The sequence below is a fragment of the Pseudophryne corroboree genome, chromosome 6 (assembly GCF_028390025.1).
Source record: "Pseudophryne corroboree isolate aPseCor3 chromosome 6, aPseCor3.hap2, whole genome shotgun sequence".
Taxonomy (NCBI): domain Eukaryota; kingdom Metazoa; phylum Chordata; class Amphibia; order Anura; family Myobatrachidae; genus Pseudophryne; species Pseudophryne corroboree.
The window spans coordinates 536104447-536132406 of NC_086449.1; the positions used below are offsets into that span (position 1 = coordinate 536104447).

Genomic DNA, 27960 nt, shown 5'->3' on the forward strand with positions numbered 1-27960 from the left:
AAATAAAGCAGCCAGTATTTACCCTGCACAGAAACAATATAACCCACCCAAATCTAACTCTCTCTCTGCACATGTTATATCTGCCTCCCCTGCAGTGCACATGGTTTTGCCCAACTGCTAACAAAATTCTTGCTGCGATCAACATGGAATTACCCCCCATGTGCACTGCAGGGGAGGGAGATATAACATGTGCAGAGAGAGAGTTAGATTTGGGTGGGTTATCTTGTTTCTGTGCAGGGTAAATACTGGCTGCATTATTTTTACACTGCAATTTAGATTGCAGATTGAACACACCACACCCAAATCTAACTCTCTCTGCACATGTTAAATCTGCCTCCCCTGCAGTGCACATGGTTTTGCCCAACTGCTATCAAAATTCCTGCTGCGATCAACTTGGAATTACCCCCCATGGTTTTGTCCAACTGCTAACAAAATTCCTGCTGCGATCAACTTGGAATTACCCCCACTGTGCTGAAGTATACTACCAAATGTGAAAGTAACGTTTGCACACATAATCATATTGTGACCTTGAGTAAATATTTAAAAAAAAAATGATTACAATTAGTTTAGTATAGCCATCACAGATGTACTGTAACATACTAACCAAGTTATTTAGTCATAATCACACTAAACCAGGGTTTGGAATAGCAAATGTCACTTGACATTATGTTTAGGTTTAAGGTTGTGTTGCTTAATATACTGGGACAAAATGACAACAATAGCAGGCCATAATGCAGTGGCATCCCAACTTTATGTAGTCACGGTGCCCTAGACTTTACTACATTTAAACATGGCACCCAGAGCCAAAATAAAACTTATTGGGAAATTTAGGATGAAAAATTATAATAATGAGATTGTGTTTATATGACATCCTTAGCCTCAATTGTGTGTTGTGTGAAAATATTTACTTCTGTTTCTCCCCATATTTTATGACTGACAGCTCCTAGCACTAGTTTAGCTTATTATATTGAGCATAAAATGTTTTATTTGGTCGTGGCCCACCAGCCCAAGGCACCCCTGCAAGTGCCCCGACACACCACAGGGAGCCACGGCTCACAGTTTGAGAAACACTGGCATAATGGGTAGGCCAAATTTCTGCTTATGTAGGTATGGACTTGCAAAATAAAAATATTTCACTTGGTGTTATTTTTAAAAATATGTACAAAAGATAATTAATATAAAACAAAAATAACTAAAATATGATTCCATTCATACACACACAGATAAAGGCAACATGACCCCCGCACACCAGTCAGATGTAATGGAGGAAACTTATGTCCTTAACCTGCAGCCGGTAGACCCGACAACACCAAGCACGCCACCTATGGCTGGTCCTCCGCCTCCAACTACTCCACCACCACAATTGAGCACAGCCACACCACCGCCACAAAACACATGCCAGGCATTTTGTGACAGCTGGACAACCCAGCAACCACAACATATGGAGTGTCTTCGCAGACAGACCCAGCTGCTGTCAAGTCTTCCACATTATCTCCCCAGATTAAGTCGCACTATGTGCAGACAAAATTCTGAACTCAGCAGAATTGCCACATGCATGGAACTAATGCGGGCTGATACCAGCAACATGATGCTCACCATGGCCAGGATTATGGATTACCAAATGAGGCAACATCAGAACTACCTCAATCTCCTAGATTCTAACAATCGACTATGTGAAAGTCTAGCCAGAATAATAGAAAATAACACGGCATCAAACATCCAAATGAATGCTACATTAAGCAACCTCAGCCACAATATTGCCAACCTACACAACCAACAACCCAGCACAAGCTCTGAAACCACAACACCGTTAACTACGCCTATTTCATCCCCAGTTAGAAGATCAAGAAGAAGGGCTAATGTCTCTGGCCCTGACTCTGCTGGTTCTAAGGGCCACACAAAAAATTAATTTAAAGCAGCAACAGGTGTGGGTTTGTTAGGGGGTTTGAGTTTTTCAGTGTTTCTATTTGAAATTTTGGAATATTTATAAACAAAAAAATAAACACATTTGTTTGCACAATAAACACCTGATTTGTGGGCCAAATTAATATGATTATAATGAGTTAAGACATATTATGTTATTATTGATAAAATGTGATTCACAAAAAAAAAAAAGGAACACAAAATTAATTAAACACAGGGCAACATCCATTTGTGTGTGTGGGATTGTAATCATGTAGTTAGGTACTGTTTTATGTTTCAACAAATGTAGGCTGAACTTAGGTTTTACATGAAACACATCTAAACACGCTTCTCAAAAGCAGGTCTATTTGAAAAACGTATTTTTTTACGAATCTCTAAATTTCACGGACGAAATGGTCCTTTCACGGTGGTAATTAGAAATACGAATTTTTGATAAATGACTGAGTTCTATTTTTAAACAACCGTGTTTGACCGATGGTGTATTCATTCGTATTTTTTTTCTTTGACTTCCCAAAAAATACGAATGCCCTCATCACTGCCGAGATTTGAGTTTAGTAAATTCCCGAGATGACACTTTGAAGAAAAAACACCAACTCGGTCAAAATCGGGACTTTAGTAAATATACCCCTGGGAGCTGAGATCAGCGTGGCGCTTCCAACTTTACTTAACTGCAAATTAAATAAAGCAGCAGACTCTTGCAGCAAGCTGCACAATAGCACTGAACAACAGACAGTGGTGAAACATGGAACTGCAAGTGTAAAACAGAAATGCACAGTAATGTGAATCTGACATAGCCAGATTCCAATATCTAACAGGACTGATGCCTGTGGCAAAACCTCAAGATTCAACAGCGGGATCATGAGGTTTTGTCTCTCTTTGGGATCCGTGGCAGGCAGGCAGAGCCGAGCTGTGGCTCGGATCGCCCTGGATGCTAGAAGTTCAGGTGGGTCTGGTTCAGTGCATTTAAAAAAGATACCTGATTTTGTTTAAAATCAAAATCCACAATTAATACTTGGGGGTATTTAGTAAAGTTTGGAGAGAGATAAAGTTGTGAGGGATAAAGTAGTAGCCAACTTCTGCCTTACATCTTACAAGCTGTGTTCGAAAAATTACCGTTCAGAGTTGATTAGTTCGTCTATCACAATTTTGTCACTCTCCATGCTTTGATAAATACCCCCAAGATAATTTTGTTACCTTTGTGTATTTGCTGCATTGTGGTGGAACAGCTCAAGGTTTTAGACCAATTACTGTTGTGTTTTATAAAATGAGTAAAAATGCATGTCAACTACAGTATAAGTGCATTTGACATGATTTACTAGTATTTTTAGCTTATTGGCATTTACTGTAGGCTTTTCTGGAGTGTTTAACTTGCAGTAAATGCATATACTGGAATAAGATGTGTCAGAAAAACTCAACACGATCACAACAACCTTAATGCTAGCAAGAACTAAAATTATGAGTGGGACTAGTGTAATTGTGAATATTGGCTTATAGATGGTCGAGTCAGTGACCATAAGCTAATAGCCAGAACCCCATACGTAACAGGGTTCACTGAACTGACGTTTCAGACACACGTCTGGCAACCCCCCTGGTTCATTTTGTTTGGGAGTTGCTTCCTTGTAGCTTGTCGGTCAGCCCTCATGTACTTTCATAGCCGACGCTCACCTATCACATTAATGGCATGTGGTGCTCCGCAGTTGCCATGTCGGTTATTTGCAATGGTGACAGTTGTCCAGTCACGATACACATTCACCACAGCAGCTAGCGAACAGTTGACAAACTGCGCTGTTTCAGAAATACTACCATCATTGGCCCAGAAGCCGATAATCATCCCTTTTTGCAATGAGTGATACAGTATTTGTGCGGATGACTTATTGCACATCTTATATACCCACCACAAGCCAGCGCACGACATGAGACGTACTTCGTGGGCTACGCGCTGCCGATGTCAAAAATAGGGTGTGGTCATAACCTAATGCAAGAGTTTTAATAATGGTACATAGAACATGAAGTAAAAGCAGAGATAGCAGGGCTGGACCCAAGTACTGTGGGGGTGTAAACTAATAGGGAGGCATGGCCATGCCCCGTTCCAAGAAATATGAAGGTGCTGCAGAGAAAGAGCACAAGGACAGATCCGAAGAGACAATCTGAACGCTCCCCCCATCCTCGTGCAGGCAGAGGAGACTGCTGGATCCATCACAGGTAAGAAGTGTGCACAGAGGTAATTAGTGCCCCCTTCTCAGTGACCCTGGGTATAAGGTCTAACAATGAATCAATTTGCAGACAGCTGCAGCATTGCTGCAGAAAGTAGAAAGCATGAGGCTGCAAATTTGTGTCAGAATGAATAGGGAAGATGGGGGATGCTCAGACTACTATAGTTTAAGATAGCATATATAACACACATAAATTACAATTATTAAAATTGCAGCATATTAGTAGTTATTAACCATGAATAAAAATGGGGAGATAAAAATTGATGTCCACAGACTTCCCTGATCAACAAATGAAGAAAGGTTGGTGGTGAGGGACCCAATACCAGAAATAATGGGATGACCAGGGGGCATGACAAGTGATTTGTGAATTTTAGGCAAGTGATAATAAGTGGGAGTGACGTGATAGGGTTGAAAGAGATATTTAAATTCCTGTTTAGATATCGCGTTGAGTGAGAGAGCAGTATTTAGATGATTTTTGAATTTGTTCAAAAACGGCTTTGTGGGATCATCCTCTAGTTTAAGATAAAATTGTTTATTTTCTAGTTGTCTATAGGCTTCGAGTAGATAATCCGTTTTATTCTGTATAACAGTGCCACCACCTTTGTCAGATGCCTTCACTATAATGGTGTTATCGTTCATCAGACTTTCAAGAGCTGATCTTTCTTTAGGGTGTAAATTTGGCTGTTGTTGTTTTTTAATCTTATTATTCTCACACAGGGTCCTAAAGTCTTTAAGTGTTGTGTTATAGAAGGCTTCTATGAAAGCACTCTTGTGTTGCAAGGGGTAAAATTCTGACTTCTTCTTAAACTTAGTATGAAGATTGATATCAAAAAGAGTTGGTACACTAGATATTCCACTATGGGTGGCCCCTTCCTCGATTAACTCCTCCAGAATATTAAGTGTATGGAGATCCTCTAGGGTGAAAGCCAAACTGGGAATGGGGCCTGTGGAGATGACTGTCTCACTCGTTTTTGTGTAAAAGAATCTTCTTCTACACAAGTCATGTGTTAGCTTATTAAGTTCTATAAATAAATTGAAAAGATAAGGCTCTTTTGAGGGAGCAAATTTCAACCCTTTGGCAAGAACCGCTTTATCTGTTTCTGTGAGGGTCTTGGAGGACAAGTTGAAGATGGTTTTATTCCTTAGCATCTTTTTATATTTTTGGAGGGATTGTTTTCTTCCTCCTCTTTTCCATCGTGTACATCTTCTCTGTTTCTTTTTGGTGTCTCTTGGCTCAGTATATTGTAGTGATTCCTTATTTTCCATATAGGATATAAATCCTGTTCTAAATAATGTAATGATTTATCATTGGGAAGGGAATTGGTGCTAACGGTGTGTTCTCTAACCATAGTTTTAGGTCTTTCTCCATTATACTGAGCCGTTGTTGGGGTGGTGGATTGGTCATTGGTCATTGGAGTTCCTTTCAAGGCTATATGGGTTGAAGGATCCTGTTGTGAAGTTGTTAGTGTATCTGTAGTGTTGTGCTGTAAATGTGTATGTGCTTGATATCTCTGATGTTTATTCTGTGGTCTCGCTGATCTAGAAGTACCAGAAATGTGTTGATTTTTGATGTTGTGAGTATTCCTAGTGTGCTAATGAGGGGATTCTGTACCGCTTCTCAGAAATTTATGCTGGTGAGGAAATTTTTCATTTGGAGGGAGATATTGTTTCCCTCCTCTGTTGTATGTTCTGGCTTGTCAATTAGAATAGTTAAAATAATCTCTCATGACCTTTTGATTTATATTGGATATGATCTCTTGTTCATATTCCACAATTTTCTGATTAAGTATGTAGTCTTTATTACTAAAATCACTCCTCACACTGAAAGGTTTGAGTAATGCGTGTACTTTTTCAATTTCTTTAGCTAAATTTTAAATTCTGGTTTCTCTAAATTATATAAGTCATTCTATAAGAGAGAAGGAGCACATATCTAATATATTGTTCCATTTTGTGGTAAGTTCTTTATCATCTTTGAAGGAACAGGATTCAAAAATTCTTAGTCCCCTGGGGATAATTTTATTCTTTAAAAAAAAAAAATTAACATCATTTTGTCTAGCCAATGCCAAGTTTCAGCCTTAATGAGAACTTCTAATTTACTAAAAAGCTGGTTCTTATCTAAGGGATTAGGTTCTTGTGAACCTGATTGCTTCTCATTGAATAGAAAATCATGGGGCAGATTTATTAAGCTTGGTGAAGTGATAAAGTGGAAGGTGATAAAGGACCAGCCAATCAGATCCTATCTTCCACATCACAGGCTGGGTTTGAAAAATGACAGTTAGGAGCTGACTGGCTGGTGCTTTATCACCTTCCACTTTATCACGTCACCAGTCTTAATAAATCTGCCCCCATGTCTCCTATTTCTCTCATTCGTGTCTCTTATCGTTGCCATATTAAAAATCAAACAATTCCTTGGATATCAATAAATGCTTCCCAGATGTTTTGACAGAGAAAACCAGAAATTATATGAGTAGTTTATAGTGAACTGGGCACAATCAGTGATATCCAATCAATTAAATACTATTTGGTTTAATTAAATACGTATAATATAATAAAATAACATAAATTATAAACTCATGTCACCTTATGAAAGGACTAGTTATAAAAAGCAGCCCACAAATATGACACTCTAGTGTGTCAAGTTTATTTAGAAACAATTATATCAGATAACATACATACATAAATAGATATGAATATCCAGACGGTGCTCACAATTAATAATTTGTTTTAATAATAAGATATATAACACGCATAAATTATAATGATTAAAATTGCAGCATATTAGTAGTTATTAACCATGAATAAAAATGCGGAGATAAAAATTGATGTCCACAGACTCTTCCCTGATTAGGACCAATTGATTGGGTTGATCCAAATAAAAATAGTTGCACAAATGGTTTGATAAGTTCAGGGTGATATATAAGGGTCTGCGCTATGCTCCTACCTCTTGTAACTCACCGCTGTAGAGAGATTAGGATGAATTTGCCAACCTGCAGTTCATTTAGGGATGCATTTGGCAAACATACCCCATTGGCAGAAAGCGGGAAAAGAGGGAGGGCGAGACCCACAATCGTCCTAGATCAACTGCAGCAAAAGTTTCTGTATTGTGCTGTACAGCTCCAGTGGTTGCCGTGGCTTGGTGATGTGCCGTCTGTTGTAACCTCACAAGCGGCCGCTTCGTGGGTGGCCAATACAAACTGGAGGTAGATGTGCAAGTTAATAACTACTAATAACTACTAATATGCTGCAATTTTAATCATTATAATTTATGTGTGTTATATATGCTATCTTATTATTAAAACAAATTATCAATTGTGAGCGCCCTCTGGATATTCATATCTATTTATTTATGTATGTTATCTGATATAATTGTTTCTAAATAAACTTGACACACCAGCGTGTCATATTTGGTGGCTGCTTTTTATAACTAGTCCTTTCATAAGGTGACATGAGTTTAAATTTATGTTATTTTATTATATTCTACGTACTTAATTAAACCAAATAGTATTTAATTGATTGGATATCACTGATTGCGCCCGGTTCACTATAAACTACTATAGTTTAAGTTTATTCATCAGCCTCAATCTCGAGCTCACAGGTCACTATGCAGAAATTTTGTGAAGGCTACAACCAATGGCTGTTTCCATATAGTTTAGGTATTGGGACAATTTAAAACGGCCATACACAGGAGATAAACTAATGGGGCCTGTGGACAGGGCCCATTTACCAAGCCATAAAAGGCATAGGTTAACTATCAGAGCTGCTCTTCCAGGAAGGGTTTATTGTAAAATACCTACAAACAAGAATTTGCATATCACATTGACAAAAGATTACACCATAGTTGCCTACTCTCCCGCATTCTGCAGAAAACTCCCTGAAATAGCAGCAATCTCCCTGACTCCCTGAATAGACCAACAATCTCCCTGATTGCAATATTATGGAGCTGTTGCATTCTTGGGGAAAAAATAAATCAGAGATATATACATTCAAATGGGCTCATCAGTGCCATTTCCCTGCATTGTTTATAAGGCACAATTTTCCATATGGCTACATGCATTTTAAATAAGGTTTCTCGTCACCACTTAGAGTATATGGGACCTCTTGTAAAACACAATACACAAACAAATCATGAAAAATATCAGAATATCAGTGTCTTTTCCTCAACAAGTTGTTCTTACTAACTTTGGGGATCATTTACACTTGGATGTAAGTCATTTTTAGGACATCCTCTGAGATGTAGAAGTATACGTCAGTGCTGATAGTTTTTTTTTTTCCACAATCTCCCTGAAATGCTTTTTCAAAAGTAGGCAAGTATGGATTATACTTTTTGGGGCCCCTCTGCCATCAATAATAAATAGACACCGCTGTTAGAAACATACTTCATGTACACTACTTCTTTTTTCCTCAGAAACTTGCATAAAGGCTAACAATAATTTTTAATCTTATTATACACTGAAAAAAAATTACTTAAAAATGTGGACTTCTTTTTTAATATTGAACAATAAAGCAAAATCTCCGCCTTCACAAATTAGCCATATTAGCAAGTATATGGTTCTCACCTTACCAAATGAATTAACTTAAGCTAAATTAAATAAGGGATGTTATAAGATGTCTTTTTTCAATGTGATTTATTTAAATCAGCTGATATCAGGGCTGTAACTAGGGTGGTGCAGACGGTGCTCAGCACACAGCACTTTTTGTCCTGTGGGTGCACTGTCTGCATCCACCCACAATCACCTGCCTACTTTATGTATGCATCACTGCCAGCTGCAGCGCTGACAGTTGCAATGCACAAAATTAGTGGTGCGCCCAGTTCCTTCTCTACTAGATGTACTGCTGCTTATATACATTACAGCAAGCAGTGCTGCAGCTGTCTTTTATCCATGTGCCTCGCCCCCACTCCTCGACTGAAGGGTAGAGTAGTGTCTGCAGGGACTTACTCGACAGTGGCCGGGAGTGAGGGACTCCCCAACCCCCCCCCGGTGCCGCATCATCTGCTGTCAGAGGTGAGTGTGGCTGACCATAACTCCCCCTGACAGCCCGGCATGGGCTCTGTATGCTGGGGCCTCCTCCTCCTCTTCCTCTCATGTGCATACATCATTATTACATGTGCTGCTGCTTCTATCCTACTGCCCTTCCAGTACAGTCATATAGCTGTAACTTATCCCTCAGGTGGCTGTTACTAGCTGCCAGGCGGCATGTTCCAGACTCAAGTCCTAGTTGTTGCCTGGCAACTGGGACATCACGTCTTCTGGCCGCAAGGGCTGCCGGTCCACGCCCATCAGTGGGCAACTGAGGCGCTGCTCTGCTAGCACGTGTCTGGTTGCCTAGCTACCCAGCTTGGCTTCTCAGCTGCTTGTCAGTGCAGCTGTCTATGTGCAGCACTGCAGCTGCATGTTGTCTGTGTCAATTAGATTCCCAGACCAGCACCCCTGTTTGGTGCCTTAAACTCTTATAAGGCACTGAGCCCAAGTCTCCAGTGCTGGCTATAGCGTGTGCCTGTTAGTGTGAGCTGCTGGTCCCTGTCTGCAAGACTTTCCTTATCCTGTGGATCATCTGCTGCATTCTTTATCCAGCTCTGTGTCCGTTTCCAGTCCTGCGTGTGTAACCCACTGCCTTCCATCCAAGTGTACCTACTCTTAGCGTGCAGAGATATTCCAGCTGCACTGTATCCCTATATCACCAGTACTGTGCCCGCAAGTCACCTCTTTAGTACCGTACTCCAGCCCACAGTGTCTCATCCATCCTGGCTGAGGTCCCAATCCAGATCTGACCCCACCCTTTCTGCTCCTGTGTTCCTTTGGCCTCAGTTATTACTTAGTCCATTGCTTTGTGGTCTCCAGCTTATTGTGTGAGCCCCTACTGCTCGAGGTTTAAGACCAGGGGCCCCATGAGGCCCGGTGTGCGTAACGAACACTAAAGAAACAGCAGATGGTTGCTATTGGTGAAGACCATCTTGAGGGCTCTAGGGGTCTCACACCAATAGTGCTGGAGTTCCTAATATTGTATCCGGCTAATTAAACATTGCTGGTGTTGGACGGTCCCTGCCAGTATGGACCCTGCAAAGCAAAATCCTGCCCAAATTCTGACCGGTTAAATCCAGAATCTGACACAACAGCTACAGAACCTATCTATCCATGTATCCACTCAAGAAGAGAATTGTAGTTCCATAAGCTCTGCTCAGGGGGTAGTTAAAGAGCCTAAGCTCCATCTTCTGGACCGTTTCTCTTGGGCCCGAAAACAGTTCAACTTCCGGGAGAGTTGCAAGCTGTACTTCAAGTTGAGACTGCAGTCGTCTGCCTCTGAGTCTCAGCCTATTGGGAAAGTCATTTCCCTGCTTTAAGGGGATTCAAGACCTTGGCATTTGGCTTGAAAGCCGACTATCCAGTATTGCGGTCAGTAGATGCCTTCTTTGCTGCCCTCAGCATTCTATACATGATCCTGACAAGGCAGCATCAGCTGAAACCCATTGCGCATCCTGAAGCAAGGACGGAATTCCACTGAGGTAGGCAATATAAAGAAATAAACTGGTATTTCAAGGTCTGGCACTAAGATGGGCTCTATTCAGCAAGCTGCTGTGTGAAGCACAGGGATAGTCAATCCCATAAGTTATGAACAAAAAACAGAAGAAAACACTGCGCTTCTTTGAGGAAAGAAATTAAACATACATGTGAAGTGAAATTGAATTCAATAATATTTTTTTATATTAATTAATAAATATTTTAATGTATATAGGGGCCACTTCAGTAAGGTTAGCAAATTCTGCTAATCAGCAGCATTTGCCAACCATTAGCACGCATGCTGGGGGCCGCCCAGCGCTGGGCAATGCCGCCCAGCATGCTGACCGGCGCCTCCCCCCCTGCTTCAAGCAGAAATTGCGAACAGCACGCAATTTCTGCTTGTTAGCAGAAATTAAGGATGACTCCTGCCGACGCAGCTTAGCTGCGGCCGCAGGAGTCCTGGTGCCATTTTTGCTGTTGCAGTGGCTGTGTGTGATGTCACATGGGCTGGCATACCCCCGCAACGCTCCGTTTCCACCCAGAAAATGGAGCGTTGCCGCCCCCCTCCCGCCCCTCGACCGCCTCTGCCTGATTGACAGGCAGAGGTGATCGTATTTTCTGTGGCCCCCCGCAGAAAATGTGGGCGCATGAGCAGTAGGGCCTGCTGCGCATTCGCCCGCGGCCCCTCAGCAAAAATTCCGTACGAATCGCTACTTGCGATTCATACTGAATTTGCCCAATAATCTGTTAAAAAGGCTTTAAACATATATTAAAATTATATGTATAGCAGCCAAAAAATAAAAATAAAAGTAAAAATAAAAAGCTTGAAGCAATCGCATAGAATAGTCACGCCTTAATGTTTGAGGATTCCACGTCCATGTTAAGATGGTATTTGCTTAGTGTGTCCTGTTCCTTGTAGTGTGAGATCAATCACAAACTTTGGATGATGGGTGCTGCCTGTACATAGCTGTCCCAGCTTGAGAAACGGGGTCCGTGATTCAGCAGATGGCACCGCTGTAGTAACAGGAGTCCCCTGTATCTGGATCTACAGCTGTGTTAGAAATGACCCAAAGGTTTGTCATCCATATTCAGCATGGTAGTAGAAGTCTGGTTCAGGTCACATGGAGAGTTCAAAAGGGAAATAAATGTCAGGTGGAAATCCGAACATAAATCCTGCGATGCAGATGGGCTGACGCGTTTCGCTGGGGATGTACCCAGCTTTTTCAAAGGCATCCCGCTGAGGCCTACTGCACTGAATTCCAGAACTGGGCAAATGAAAGCTGGTAGAATGATCCCACATTACAAAGCCAGTTTCACCTGGACCTCACGAAGCAGATCAGTGATTTCCTCGTCCAATATCCAGCTTCAGAGTCCTTGTATCAACTCATGCAGTTGGCAATTAGGACTGACAGATGATTCCGGGAGCACAGAATGGGAAAGGAACTGCCAACTTTGCCATCTTGGGTGGTAGTACCAGGGGCTGTAGAGGACCAAAGAGAACCAATGCAGAGGAGGCCAGGAAGCGGACTCTTGGACTATGCCTGTACTGCAGCTGCAAAGAACATCTTGCTGGCTCCTGTCCTCAAAGATAGAGAAAAGACAAGGCCTGAGTGATGTTGGATAGATTCATTTGGGCCTATCTTCAATTTCTCCATCCAACTTGGTTTTGATTCATGCGCAACTTACTGTCACTGAGAGGGAGATAGAGATCATGACTTTTCTGGATAGTGGGGCCACTGGAAATTTCATGGACTTTGCCTTCGTGCCAATACTTGGAGATCCTATGGCGGAATTGGCATCCTCCATTGTAACGTGTTGCATAGATGGGAGTCCACTCATTAATGGACAGGTAAAGTTCCAGATTCTGCCCCTTCAATTGAAGATTGGTGCTCCCCATTCTGATGTTCGTCTTTTAATTCAGTGAATGAAGAACTGTGAAGACTGGTTGCAGGATGATGCGAAGACGTGAATGAAGAACTGGGAAGACTGGTTGCAGGATGATGCAAAGATGAGAATGAAGAACACAGGCTGGAGCTGGCGAACCAACCCGAGAATCCTGCGGAATCCGAAGTCATCGGTGGGAGAGCGGTTGACCGTGACTGCGCACTGGAGAGCTAACGAGCGTTGTGCAGCGAGAGTCGGCTGCGAACTCGGAGAGCCTGATGGGACCAATTAACAAGAGACGCACAGAGCAAACTGGGGGAGCACAGAGCTAAGGCACAGAGTAACCATAACAAAGCACTGGCACAGAATGCAATAATCCCAGCCTATTTATAGGCAGCAGGAAAACATGATTGGCTGACACTCACTCATCACGCTCATTGGTGCTGCCCTTGGTCTCCAACATGGCCGCTCCCAGCACTGCAGACATGCCAGGAAGCTGCAGGCCACTAGGTCCTCCCTCCAGCCTCCGGAAGCCATCACTCCCGCCGCTGACCCAGCCGCGTACCCGTGCGGCCACAGAGTGCCGCAGGCAGCCGAACCAGCAGAGGACGGATCCTGGGACACGCGGCGGTAAGCCAAGCTTCCTAAAGGTCAATTATTTGCTTTCCCTTGCCTGAAACCGATGCTGTTGAAAACTACATTCAGAAGAACCTCAGTAAAGGCTTTATCCATCCGTCCAAGACAACTGGGGGAGCAGGCTTCTTCTTTGTCGCCAAGAAGGATGACTTATTGCAGCCTTGCATCGACTATTGTGGTCTAAATAGGGTTATCGTCAAGAACTCTTATCCATTACCACTCTTATCTGTCCTGTTTGATCAACTTTGGAAGGCAGTGATATTTTTCAAGATCGATCTACGAGGGGCATATAACCTGATTCGCATAAAAGAAGGGGACAAATGGAAAATGGCATACAATAACCATGCCGGACATTATGAATACTTAACCATGCCATTTGGGTCATCCAAAGCCCCTGCCGTGTTCCAGGACCTAATCAATGATGTTCTGAGGGAGATCCTGGGTAATTTCATTGTGGTCTTGATTTACTCCCAGTCTTTGGAAGAGCATCATTTTCATGTCTGGTGCGTCCTTCAGAAGCAGTGTGAGAATTAATTGTATGCTAAACTGGAGAATTGTGAATTTGAGAAGGCAAATACTTAATTCTTGGGGTATATCATATCTCCAAAAGGCTTCTCTATGGATGCTGAGGATGCTCTGTAAGCTGAGGGCAGCTCTGGATTGGGTCCGGCCTATGAATTTAAAAGCTATCCAGCAGTTCTTAGGCTTTGCACACTATTACCGCAGATTTATTCAATCTTTTTCCATGGTAGCTGCCCCAGTCGTGGAGTTAACCAAGAAAAAAGCTGATACATCTCACTGGGCAACTTTGTCTCTCCAGGTATTTGAGAACCTGAAGAATACATTTATCTCTTCTCCAGTCCTTCGTCATCCAAATTCAAAGTTACCATTCTTAGTTGAGGTGGATGCATCCAAAGTGGGGGTCAGGGCAGTACTGTCACAGAGGGATCACAAAGACTCTAAGGGGGTCATTCCAAGTTGATCGTAGCTGTGCTAAATTTAGCACAGCTACGATCATTCACACTGACATGCGGGGGGACGCCCAGCGCAGGGCTAGTCCACCCCGCATGTCAGTGCCGGCCCCCCCGCAGAAGTGCAAAGGCATTTGGGTGGGTTATTTTGTTTCTGTTCAGGGTAAATACTGGCTTCTTTATTTGTACATTGCAATTTAGATTTCAGTTTTAACACACCACATCCGAATCTAACTCTCTCTGCACATGTTATATCTGCCCTCCCCCTGCAGTGCTCATGGTTTTGCCCATCTGCTAACAAATTTGCTGCTATGATCAGGTCTGAATTAGGCCCATTGTCTGTGATCAAGGTACCCAGTTCATTGGCCGCTTCTGGAGGTTCATTCAGACCCGATCGCACGCTAACTTTTCCTGCAGCGGTGCGATCGGGTCTGAACTGCGCATGCTCTTCAATGCGCAGGCGCGTCTGGCGCCGGCGACGGGGATCGCCAGACAGCGACGGATTTAATGAAGAAAGTGATCGCACTGGCGATCACAAGAAGATTGACAGGAAGAGGCCGTTTGTGGGTGTCCGGGAGAACGCAGGCGTGTCCAGCCATTTTTAAGGGAGGGTTCCTGACGTCAGCTCCATGCTGGATCGTCGCAGCGGCTGAGCAAGTCCTGAGCTGTGCAGAGACTACACAAACTTTTGTTTGTGCAGCTTTCTGCAAGTGCATTCGCACCCCTGCACAGCGATTACTCCCTCCCCCTTAGGCAGCAACTACCTGATCGCAGCAATGCAAAAAAACGCCTGCATGCAATCAGGTCTGAATCACCCCCCCCCCCTCCCCAAGTTTGGTATCAATGTCAGTCTTTCTTCCGTTTATCACCTACAATTTAATGTGCAGACAGAACGAGTAAATCAGTCTCTGGAGCAATATCTCCGATGCTATGTGTCGAAGTGTTATAATGATTGGGTGGAACAGTTACCACTGGTAAAATTTTCTTAAAACTGTTTCTGTCTTTCTTCTTCTTCTGTATCACCGTTTGTGTGTGTCTCCAGGTATCATCCCAGGTCAAATGCATTTGATCCAATCCAGCGGGTTACTGTTTCCAGTCCTGTATCTCATCTTTGAATAATCCTGAAGAAGGTGCATTAAGCTCTTCAGAAGGCCTTACTCGGCTCAAAGATTTCTTCAGACAAACATAGAAGACTTTGTACATTTAAAGTAGGTGGCATGGTGTGGCTGTCCGCCCGGAATATAAAACTTTGCCAGCTTTCTCAGAAATTGGGGCCTCGATATATTGGTCCATTTTGGATCATTAAGCAAATAAACCCAGTAGCCTTCTGTCTCCAGTCCTTAATAACATGTTTCACTGCTCTCTCCTCAAGGCACATTCTTATCTACAAGGTTCAGAGCCTACCATCCTAGAAAAACTTCTCCAGTTGTTATCAAAGGTTGCCAAGAGTATGTGGACGAAAAGATCCTGGGCTCTAAGTTTATACAGGGACAATTCCTTTTTTTGGTTCATTGGAAGGGCTATGCCCCTGAATAGAGATAATGGATTACTGGAAGATTTCTTCATGCACCTAAACTTAAGTAAGCATTCTTCCGAGAATTTCCTGATAAACCTGGTTCTAGGGGTTTGTTAACCCCTCTTTAAGGGGGAGGGTACTGTTACTAGCCGCCAGGTGGCTTTTTTCAGACGTGAGTCCTGGTTGTTGCCGGACAACTGGGACATCGCGACTTTTGGTTGCAAGGGCCACCGGTCCCTGCCCATCGCTAGGCAACTGGGGTGCCACTCTGCTAGCACATCTCTAGTTGCCTAGCTACACATACTGGCTCCTCAGTCGCTTGTCAGTGTGGATGTCTACGTGCAGCATTGCAGCTGCACGTTGTTTGTTTTAATTAGCCACTCCCAGTCTGTCACTCCTGATTGGTCAGCCCAAGTCTCCAATGCCAGATATAGCTTCTGCATGCTAGTATGAGCTGCTAGTCCCTGTCTGCAAGACTTTCCTTATCCTGTTGATATTCTGCCGGATTCTTTGTCCAGCCATGTCCAAGTCTTTGCACTGCCTGAGTCAGTTTCCAGTCCTCAGTGTGAAACCCTCTGCCCAAGTGTATCTACTCTTAGCCTGCAGAGATATTCCAGCTGCACTGTATCTCCATATCATCAGTACTGTGCCCACAAGCCACCTCTTCAGTACCGTACTCCATCCTGCAGTGTATCATCTTGGCTGAGATCCTGGTCCAGATCTGACCTCACCATCTTTGCTCCTGTTTTCCTTTGGCCCTCAGTTATTCCTTAGTCTATTGTTCTGTGGTCTCCAGCCTATTGTGTGAGTCCCTACTACTGGAGATTTAAGTCCAAGGCCCCCCTAAGTACTGATATGTGTAACAAGTACTAGAAGAACAGCAGGGGGGGTTTGCTATTGCCAAAGTCATTATTGAGGGCTCTAGGGGTCTCATACCAATAGTGCTGGAGTTCCTGACAGTGGCTACCCACCAGGATTAGGCTGTTGCTGCTGGGTCATTGCTCATTCATGTGCATTCCCTAGCTCACTGGCTGTTATTATGTGCATGAATGTACTGATATAATGGGGTATCCACTAGAGATGTGCACTTGAAATTTTTCGTGTTTTGTGTTTTGGTTTTGGGTTCGGTTCCGCGGCCGTGTTTTGGGTTCTACCGCGTTTTGGCAAAACCTCACCGAATTTTTTTTGTCGGATTCGGGTGTGTTTTGGATTCGGGTGTTTTTTTCAAAAAACACTAAAAAACAGCTTAAATCATAGAATTTGGGGGTCATTTTGATCCCAAAGTATTATTAACCTCAAAAACCATAATTTCCACTCATTTTCAGTCTATTCTGAATACCTCACACCTCACAATATTATTTTTAGTCCTAAAATTTGCACCGAGGTCGCTGGATGACTAAGCTAAGCGACCCTAGTGGCCGACACAAACACCTGGCCCATCTAGGAGTGGCACTGCAGTGTCACGCAGGATGGCCCTTCCAAAAAACACTCCCCAAACAGCACATGACGCAAAGAAAAAAAGAGGCGCAATGAGGTAGCTGTGTGAGTAAGATAAGCGACCCTAGTGGCCGACACAAACACCTGGCCCATCTAGGAGTGGCACTGCAGTGTCACGCAGGATGGCCCTTCCAAAAAACACTCCCCAAACAGCACATGACGCAAAGAAAAAAAGAGGCGCAATGAGGTAGCTGTGTGAGAAAGATAAGCGACCCTAGTGGCCGACACAAACACCTGGCCCATCTAGGAGTGGCACTGCAGTGTCACGCAGGATGGCCCTTCCAAAAAACACTCCCCAAACAGCACATGACGCAAAGAAAAAAAGAGGCGCAATGAGGTAGCTGTGTGAGTAAGATAAGCGACCCTAGTGGCCGACACAAACACCTGGCCCATCTAGGAGTGGCACTGCCGTGTCACGCAGGATGGCCCTTCCAAAAAACACTCCCCAAACAGCACATGACCCAAAGAAAAAAAGAGGCGCAATGAGGTAGCTGTGTGAGTAAGATAAGCGACCCTAGTGGCCGACACAAACACCTGGCCCATCTAGGAGTGGCACTGCAGTGTCACGCAGGATGGCCCTTCCAAAAAACACTCCCCAAACAGCACATGACGCAAAGAAAAAAAGAGGCGCAATGAGGTAGCTGTGTGAGTAAGATAAGCGACCCTAGTGGCCGACACAAACACCTGGCCCATCTAGGAGTGGCACTGCAGTGTCACGCAGGATGGCCCTTCCAAAAAACACTCCCCAAACAGCACATGACGCAAAGAAAAAAAGAGGCGCAATGAGGTAGCTGTGTGAGTAAGATAAGCGACCCTAGTGGCCGACACAAACACCTGGCCCATCTAGGAGTGGCACTGCAGTGTCACGCAGGATGGCCCTTGCAAAAAACACTCCCCAAACAGCACATGACGCAAAGAAGAAAAAAAGAGGCGCAATGAGGTAGCTGTGTGAGTAAGCTAAGCGACCCTAGTGGCCGACACAAACACCTGGCCCATCTAGGAGTGGCACTGCAGTGTCACGCAGGATGGCCCTTCCAAAAAACACTCCCCAAACAGCACATGACGCAAAGAAAAAAAGAGGCGCAATGAGGTAGCTGTGTGAGTAAGATAAGCGACCCTAGTGGCCGACACAAACACCTGGCCCATCTAGGAGTGGCACTGCAGTGTCACGCAGGATGGCCCTTCCAAAAAACACTCCCCAAACAGCACATGACGCAAATAAAAATTAAAGAAAAAAGAGGTGCAAGATAGAATTGTCCTTGGGCCCTCCCACCCACCCTTATGTTGTATAAACAGGACATGCACACTTTAACCAACCCATCATTTCAGTGACAGGGTCTGCCACACGACTGTGACTGAAATGACGGGTTGGTTTGGACCCCCACCGAAAAAGAAGCAAATAATCTCTCCTTGCACAAACTGGCTCTACAGAGGCAAGATGTCCACCTCATCATCATCCTCCGATATATCACCGTGTACATCCCGCTCCTCACAGATTATCAATTCGTCCCCACTGGAATCCACCATCTCAGCTCCCTGTGTACTTTGTGGAGGCAATTGCTGCTGGTCAATGTCTCCACGGAGGTATTGATTATAATTCATTTTAATGAACATCATCTTCTCCACATTTTCTGGAAGTAACCTCGTACGCCGATTGCTGACAAGGTGAGCGGCGGCACTAAACACTCTTTCGGAGTACACACTTGTGGGAGGGCAACTTAGGTAGAATAAAGCCAGTTTGTGCAAGGGCCTCCAAATTGCCTCTTTTTCCTGCCAGTATAAGTACGGACTGTCTGACGTGCCTACTTGGATGCGGTCACTCATATAATCCTCCACCATTCTTTCAATGGGGAGAGAATCATATGCAGTGACAGTAGACGACATGTCCGTAATCGTTGTCAGGTCCTTCAGTCCGGACCAGATGTCAGCATCAGCAGTCGCTCCAGACTGCCCTGCATCACCGCCAGCGGGTGGGCTCGGAATTCTGAGCCTTTTCCTCGCACCCCCAGTTGCGGGAGAATGTGAAGGAGGAGATGTTGACAGGTCGCGTTCCGCTTGACTTGACAATTTTGTCACCAGCAGGTCTTTGAACCCCAGCAGACTTGTGTCTGCCGGAAAGAGAGATCCAAGGTAGGTTTTAAATCTAGGATCGAGCACGGTGGCCAAAATGTAGTGCTCTGATTTCAACAGATTGACCACCCGTGAATCCTTGTTAAGCAAATTAAGGGCTCCATCCACAAGTCCCACATGCCTAGCGGAATCGCTCCCTTTTAGCTCCTCCTTCAATGTCTCCAGCTTCTTCTGCAAAAGCCTGATGAGGGGAATGACCTGACTCAGGCTGGCAGTGTCTGAACTGACTTCACGTGTGGCAAGTTCAAAAGGTTGCAGAACCTTGCACAATGTTGAAATCATTCTCCACTGCGCTTGAGACAGGTACATTCCACCTCCTATATCGTGCTCAATTGTATAGGCTTGAATTGCCTTTTGCTGCTCCTCCAACCTCTGAAGCATATATAGGGTTAAATTCCACCTCGTTAACACTTCTTGCTTCAGATGATGGCAGTGCAGGTTCAGGCGTTTTTGGTGGTGCTCCAGTCTTTTGTACGTGGTGCCTGTACGCCGAAAGTGTCCCGCAATTCTTCTGGCCACCGACAGCATCTCTTGCACGCCCCTGTCGTTTTTTTAAAAATTCTGCACCACCAAATTCAAGGTATGTGCAAAACATGGGACGTGCTGGAATTTGCCCATATTTAATGCACACACAATATTGCTGGCGTTGTCCGATGCCACAAATCCACAGGAGAGTCCAATTGGGGTAAGCCATTCCGCGATGATCTTCCTCAGCTGCCGTAAGAGGTTTTCAGCTGTGTGCGTATTCTGGAAACCGGTGATACAAAGCGTAGCCTGCCTAGGAAAGAGTTGGCGTTTGCGAGATGCTGCTACTGGTGCCGCCGCTGCTGTTCTTGCGGCGGGAGTCCATACATCTACCCAGTGGGCTGTCACAGTCATATAGTCCTGACCCTGCCCTGCTCCACTTGTCCACATGTCCGTGGTTAAGTGGACATTGGGTACAACTGCATTTTTTAGGACACTGGTGAGTCTTTTTCTGACGTCCGTGTACATTCTCGGTATCGCCTGCCTAGAGAAGTGGAACCTAGATGGTATTTGGTAACGGGGGCACACTACCTCAAGAAATTGTCTAGTTCCCTGTGAACTAACGGCGGATACCGGACGCACGTCTAACACCAACATAGTTGTCAAGGCCTCAGTTATCCGCTTTGCAACAGGATGACTGCTGTGATATTTCATCTTCCTCGCAAAGGACTGTTGGACAGTCAATTGCTTGGTGGAAGTAGTAAAAGTGGGCTTACGACTTCCCCTCTGGGATGACCATCGACTCCCAGCAACAACAGCAGCGCCAGCAGCAGTAGGCGTTACACGCAATGATGCATCGGAGGAATCCCAGGCAGGAGAGGACTCGTCAGAATTGCCAGTGACATGGCCTGCAGGACTATTGGCATTCCTGGGGAAGGAGGAAATTGACACTGAGGGAGTTGGTGGGGTGGTTTGCGTGAGCTTGGTTACAAGAGGAAGGGATTTACTGGTCAGTGGACTGCTTCCGCTGTCGCCCAAAGTTTTTGAACTTGTCACTGACTTATTATGAATGCGCTGCAGGTGACGTATAAGGGAGGATGTTCCGAGGTGGTTAACGTCCTTACCCCTACTTATTACAGCTTGACAAAGGCAACACACGGCTTGACAAATGTTGTCCGCATTTCTGGTGAAATACTTCCACACCGAAGAGCTGATTTTTTTGGTATTTTCACCAGGCATGTCAACGGCCCTATTCCTCCCACGGACAACAGGTGTCTCCCCGGGTGCCTGACTTAAACAAACCACCTCACCATCAGAATCCTCCTTGTCAATTTCCTCCCCAGCGCCAGCAACACCCATATCCTCCTCATCCTGGTGTACTTCAACACTGACATCTTCAATCTGACTATCAGGAACTGGACTGCGGGTGCTCCTTCCAGCACTTGCAGGGGGCGTGCAAATGGTGGAAGGCGCATGCTCTTCACGTCCAGTGTTGGGAAGGTCAGGCATCGCAACCGACACAATTGGACTCTCCTTGTGGATTTGGGATTTCGAAGAACGCACAGTTCTTTGCGGTGCTTTTGCCAGCTTGAGTCTTTTCATTTTTCTAGCGAGAGGCTGAGTGCTTCCATCCTCATGTGAAGCTGAACCACTAGCCATGAACATAGGCCAGGGCCTCAGCCGTTCCTTGCCACTCCGTGTGGTAAATGGCATATTGGCAAGTTTACGCTTCTCCTCCGACAATTTTATTTTAGATTTTGGAGTCCTTTTTTTTACTGATATTTGGTGTTTTGGATTTTACATGCTCTGTACTATGACATTGGGCATCGGCCTTGGCAGACGACGTTGCTGGCATTTTCATCGTCTCGGCCATGACTAGTGGCAGCAGCTTCAGCACGAGGTGGAAGTGGATCTTGATCTTTCCCTAATTTTGGAACCTCAACATTTTTGTTCTCCATATTTTAATAGGCACAACTAAAAGGCACCTCAGGTAAACAATGGAGATGGATGGATACTAGTATACTTATGGATGGACCAGCGACTGCTGACACAGAGGTAGCTACAGCCGTGGACTACCGTACTGTGTCTGCTGCTAATATAGACTGGATGATAATGAGATGAAATTAATATATATATATATATATATAATATCACTAGTACTGCAGCCGGACAGGTATATATATTTATTATGTAATGACTGATGACGGACCTGCTGGACACTGTCAGCTCAGCAGCACTGCAGACTGCTACAGTAAGCTACTATAGTAGTATGTATCAAGAAGAAAGAAAAAAAAAAAACCACGGGTAGGTGGTATACAATTATGGATGGACCAGCGACTGCCGACACAGAGGTAGCTACAGCCGTGGACTACCGTACTGTGTCTGCTGCTAATATAGACTGGATGATAATGAGATGAAATTAATATATATATATATAATATTACTAGTACTGCAGCCGGACAGGTATATATATTTATTATGTAATGACTGATGACGGACCTGCTGGACACTGTCAGCTCAGCAGCACCGCAGACTGCTACAGTAAGCTACTATAGTAGTATGTATCAAGAAGAAAGAAAAAAAAAAAACACGGGTAGGTGGTATACAATTATGGATGGACCAGCGACTGCCGACACAGAGGTAGCTACAGCCGTGGACTACCGTACTGTGTCTGCTGCTAATATAGACTGGATGATAATGAGATGAAATTAATATATATATATATATATAATATCACTAGTACTGCAGCCGGACAGGTATATATATTTATTATGTAATGACTGATGACGGACCTGCTGGACACTGTCAGCTCAGCAGCACCGCAGACTGCTACAGTAAGCTACTATAGTAGTATGTATCAAGAAGAAAGAAAAAAAAAAAACACAGGTAGGTGGTATACAATTATGGATGGACCAGCGACTGCCGACACAGAGGTAGCTACAGCCGTGGACTACCGTACTGTGTCTGCTGCTAATATAGACTGGATGATAATGAGATGAAATTAATATATATATATATATATATAATATCACTAGTACTGCAGCCGGACAGGTATATATATATTTATTATGTAATGACTGATGACGGACCTGCTGGACACTGTCAGCTCAGCAGCACCGCAGACTGCTACAGTAAGCTACTATAGTAGTATGTATCAAGAAGAAAAAAAAAAAAAACACGGGTAGGTGGTATACAATTATGGATGGACCAGCGACTGCCGACACAGAGGTAGCTACAGCCGTGGACTACCGTACTGTGTCTGCTGCTAATATAGACTGGATGATAATGAGATGAAATTAATATATATATATATATAATATCACTAGTACTGCAGCCGGACAGGTATATATATTTATTATGTAATGACTGATGACGGACCTGCTGGACACTGTCAGCTCAGCAGCACCGCAGACTGCTACAGTAAGCTACTATAGTAGTATGTATCAAGAAGAAAGAAAAAAAAAAAAAAACACGGGTAGGTGGTATACAATTATGGATGGACCAGCGACTGCCGACACAGAGGTAGCTACAGCCGTGGACTACCGTACTGTGTCTGCTGCTAATATAGACTGGATGATAATGAGATGAAATTAATATATATATATATATATATATAATATCACTAGTACTGCAGCCGGACAGGTATATATATTTATTATGTAATGACTGATGACGGACCTGCTGGACACTGTCAGCTCAGCAGCACCGCAGACTGCTACAGTAAGCTACTATAGTAGTATGTATCAAGAAGAAAGAAAAGAAAAAAAAAACACGGGTAGGTGGTATACAATTATATATATATTATATACAATTATATATATATATATATTAAACTGGTGGTGATTAATTAAACTGGTGGTCAGGTCACTGGTCACACTATCAGCAACTTGCAAGTAGTACTCCTAAGCAGACAATCACAATATATATACTGGTGGTCAGTGTGGTCACAATGGCAGTGTGGCACTCTGGCAGCAAAAGTGTGCACTGTACGTTAAAATATGTACTCCTGCTCTCAGACTCTAACTGCTCCCCACTGTCTCCCCCACAAGTCAGATATACAGTCACACTATCACTTCAGCAAGTAGTAGTACTCCTCCTAATGCTCCCCAAAATTACTAAAGTAAATACTGTGTCTCTCTCTACTCTAGTCTCACTCTCTTCTCTATAAACGGAGAGGACGCCAGCCACGTCCTCTCCCTATCAATCTCAATGCACGTGTGAAAATGGCGGTGACGCGCGGCTCCTTATATAGAATCCGAGTCTCGCGATAGAATCCGAGCCTCGCGAGAATCCGACAGCGGGATGATGACGTTCGGGCGCGCTCGGGTTAACCGAGCAAGGCGGGAAGATCCGAGTCGCTCGGACCCGTGTAAAAAAACATGAAGTTCGGGCGGGTTCGGATTTCGAGGAACCGAACCCGCTCATCTCTAGTATCCACCTAAGATTATGTTGTCTGTTGTTTGTTTTTAGAAAACAGACAAAAGGGGAGCACCAATTCTGTTTTTGGAAAAAAATAGATTATTAACTATTATAATTTTATGTTTCCCATGTTCTTTTACATTGGGGGTAATTCTGAGTTGATCGCAGCAGCAAGTTTGTTAGCAGTTGGGCAAAACCATGTGCACTGCAGGGGGGCAGATATAACATTTGCAGAGAGAGTTAGATATGGGTGGGTTGTGTTCAAACTGAAATCTAAATTGCAGTGTAAAAATAAAGCAGCCAGTATTTACCCTGCACAGAAACAAAATAACCCACCCAAATCTAATTCTCTCTGCAAATGTTATATCTGCCACACCTGAAGTGCACATGGTTTTGCCCAACTGCTAACAAATTTGCTGCTACGATCAACTCAGAATTACCCCCAAAGGCTGCTTATAAGCATTATTATTTGATATGGTGGTCATTGAGTGAAGCCTCTTCAGCTTTGCTGGCCCCATTGACAGGCAACAGCTAACCCAATCTTTTGTGGTGAACATTGCTTGATATACACTATTATTTGATTCCGCCACAACATAGAGCTCTATAGGTATGGCGGTAAGCAGTGGTAAATAGGTTAAATTCAGAAAACTATCTGATATCTTTGGAATTAAACCTTACATAGATTGTTGCAATAGGTATTCTATAGCTAAAACTGTAGGAAGATAAATATACTCTATAAATATAAATGGCAACAGCTGCATATAAATATTATGATATCTGGATATTGATCTGAAGTGTTAGAACAGTCAGTCTTTTAACAGTGTATATATTTGTGTTAAATTAACAGATTTAAAAAAAATAAAACTTGTATGTTATAAGGATTAATGTACAAGTTATAAACCTACAATATCCTTATAATTTACAATACTATCACATACAGTATATAAGTGTGCAATATCATACCAAACTATCCTCTGAATGTAACTGGTGGTACAGTACTTCAGAGCATGCCAGTAAATAGATGACTCTTGCGAGCTTACAATCTCAAAGGTGAAGGGCTGACAGACCGGGGTGACACAGAATTTTTTTTTTTTTATTGAAGCCCGAGGTGCGGTGCTTCATCACCCAGTGTCTGTGACCAAACGTGCTGGGGGCGAAGGTTCTTGGACCCTCTCCCGGAGGAGAAGGGCCCCGTTACTCCTCTAACCCTCAGAGCCAAAAGGCCCTGAGGGAAAAAAGGGACTGTGGGTCCCCCTTTGCCGAAGCGCAGGGGGACCCTCGGGTGTCCTCAGGGTTAGCCGAAGCGTCCCCCTGGGGACCGATTTCTGCGTCTGGTCCTCCCCCCGTGGAGAGGACCTCAGCAACTTTAGAGGAGAGGGCGGACCGGGGTGACACAGAAGGGGTAGACAGTGAGCATAGATAAGAGGGTTAGGAGGATTGTTGGCTGGGTTAACATATAGATGTTATTGTGGGAGGTAGATCTATTTAACATGTGGAGAATCCTGAAGGGAGACACTGGAGAAAGCCAACCTTATATTTCGATATTATCTGCAATTAGAGCCTAGCACCAAAAACTCCAAAAGATTTAATTGTGTACTATTCCAAAAACTGATTATAAAACACAAGATTGAAAACTTGAACATTAATTAAATTATCAATGTGCATATCACAAAAAAGTTTACCAGAATCCTAGAAGAGAAGCTCTTAAACCCATCTCAGACTGCACTCAGATGAGTGAACTCCTAGCCAACAAACACTTCCAACATGGTTGCACCCAAACTGCAGCATGGGACTAATGTGTTTTGTTGTACGAATGTCAGCTTCCAAAATATACCAATATATTTATTCTGCTACCTGTAAAATAAATTATTTACTCGTATTATTTTAAAGCACAATCTCTGCTGTTACTGTAGCCTTGGAATATATCTCCACTATGGAGCCACCTGTCGCCTGGATGGAAGATATTTAATTTTTATTTACTTTCTTCCATCCATCGCACAGCATAACTATTAACAATGAATTAGTTAAATATGAAGATACATTAAAGCAAGAGAAATGCAATTGAAAATATTTCTAAATAGTAATAAAAAGTATTGCAAAGTTTGTTTTTTGACATTTAGTTATTCTCATTTATTTCTCAAACTGCTTTGGGTCTTGATCCATTTGTTAAAAAAATAAATAAAAAATAATAAAACCACAAGGCTAGTGATTGTCTGAGGAAACACATATACCTTTTCTCCTCAGTAAATTAAGCTGATGTGACACATGTCCTGAGGTGTTTCCACCACTCATGGTCATACAGGTAACTGATAAACACAAATTATTTTGTTTTGACGTAAACTTTTTTCTTTCTTTAATTGGTGACTCAGACTCACATCTTATGGCATACAAAAGGTTTCTGAATTCCTTTGCCGGGTGTGGAATATTTCCACGTACATTAACTACCGCAGTTTATATTTTACTAGTTACCAGCCCGTCAAAATGAAAACAGAACAGTAATGTCAGCATCAGCAGCTGTGCATGCCTGAGCTGATCAACAATTGAATTGCTCCGTCAGGTTCAATCTAGTGTCCGCCAATGCGCAAAATACTTGAATTCCACCCATAGAGGTGAGGAACAGCGTTAACCTTTTATTATATAGGATTTTTTGAGTACTATAGTAAGTCTTAAAATATACTGTACATGTATAAAATCACACAGTGCAGTATGGATGGTGTAATGATTAGCATTACTGCCTCACAGCAATAAATGTTCGTGAGGTATGAGGCAGTTTGGTGGGGGGGGTATGGTATGCCGGCGGCCGTGCTCCCGGCGTCCAGCATACCGGCGCCGGGAGTCCGACCGCCGGCATACCGACAGTGTGGCGAGCGCAAATGAGCCCCTTGCGGGCTCGCTGCGCTCGCCACGCTATTTTATTCTCCTTCCAGGGGGGTCGTGGAGCCCCACGAGAGAGAAAAAGTGTCGGTATGCCAGCTGTTGGGATTCCGGCGCCGGTATACTGTGCGCCGGGATCCCGACAGTCGACATACTGAAGACCACCCGGTGGGGGTATGTGTAAGTGTAAGTGAACACATCAGCAGTAGCTGATTCGTGTCGCAGCTTGTAACTACAGGCAATTTTCTCTATCCGATCCTATGGAGTGCCGCTATGTCCCCCTAGGTACTCAGTCAGTGGAAGCATCCTAGTCACCCTATGGGTGATATTTCGTACATGCTCTAAAATTCTTAATTTTAAAATACGCTTAGTTTTACCTACATAGCGCTTACCACATTTGCACTCTAGTAGGTAAATAACATATGTGCTCAAGCAACTCAATTTTCCCTTAATTTTCAATGATTTATCATTATTAGAATTAAAAAATTGTCAGAAAGCACACGTTATTGTCCTCCGTGTGGGGCGCTTTAAATTAACTGCAGCTGTTTCCTTAATCAGTGGCAGATCAGCTCACACTGCGCAAAGGTCACACATTAATAAAAAATCAAATCAAGGAAAAACACAGCGCTGTTTCTAACGGGCCAAAAAACTCGCAGGGATACAGTCCAGGCTTCCTCCACGTTATAAATAACACTTTGCCACGTCAATGTAGATAAAAAATAATCCTTGCTTTATTTCAAAACATCCATTAAAAGTCTCTGTTTGGCGGACACAGGTCAATCTCAGCAAGAGTGCGGTACAAGAGTGGGTATTAGATTAAATCAATGGAGCTCACCAGACCCTCAGGGCGCAGTTTGTATTTGCGGTGCCGTTTAATGCAGGGTTTGCTCACCCGCAGTTGTTATCCAGCCACCGCTAGCCGTCCTTCGGTCACA

The 27960-nt window shown here is 43.7% G+C and overlaps 2 protein-coding genes across 3 annotated transcripts in view; one reads left to right on the forward strand and one right to left on the reverse strand.

Annotated features, from left to right (window-relative positions):
- Positions 1-2024, forward strand: part of LOC134932846 (mucin-7-like) — a 34590-nt gene extending 32566 nt beyond the window's left edge. For both annotated transcript variants that reach the window (XM_063927634.1, XM_063927633.1), the window contains one exon: positions 1224-2024. In XM_063927634.1, the coding sequence (XP_063783704.1) occupies positions 1224-1909 (686 nt within the window). In that variant the 3' untranslated portion in view covers positions 1910-2024. The remainder of the gene's footprint in view (positions 1-1223) is intronic.
- The window catches only part of PLEKHG7 (pleckstrin homology and RhoGEF domain containing G7), a 355229-nt gene that overhangs the window by 239862 nt on the left and 87407 nt on the right, over positions 1-27960 (reverse strand). The gene's annotated exons all lie outside the window — the stretch shown is intronic.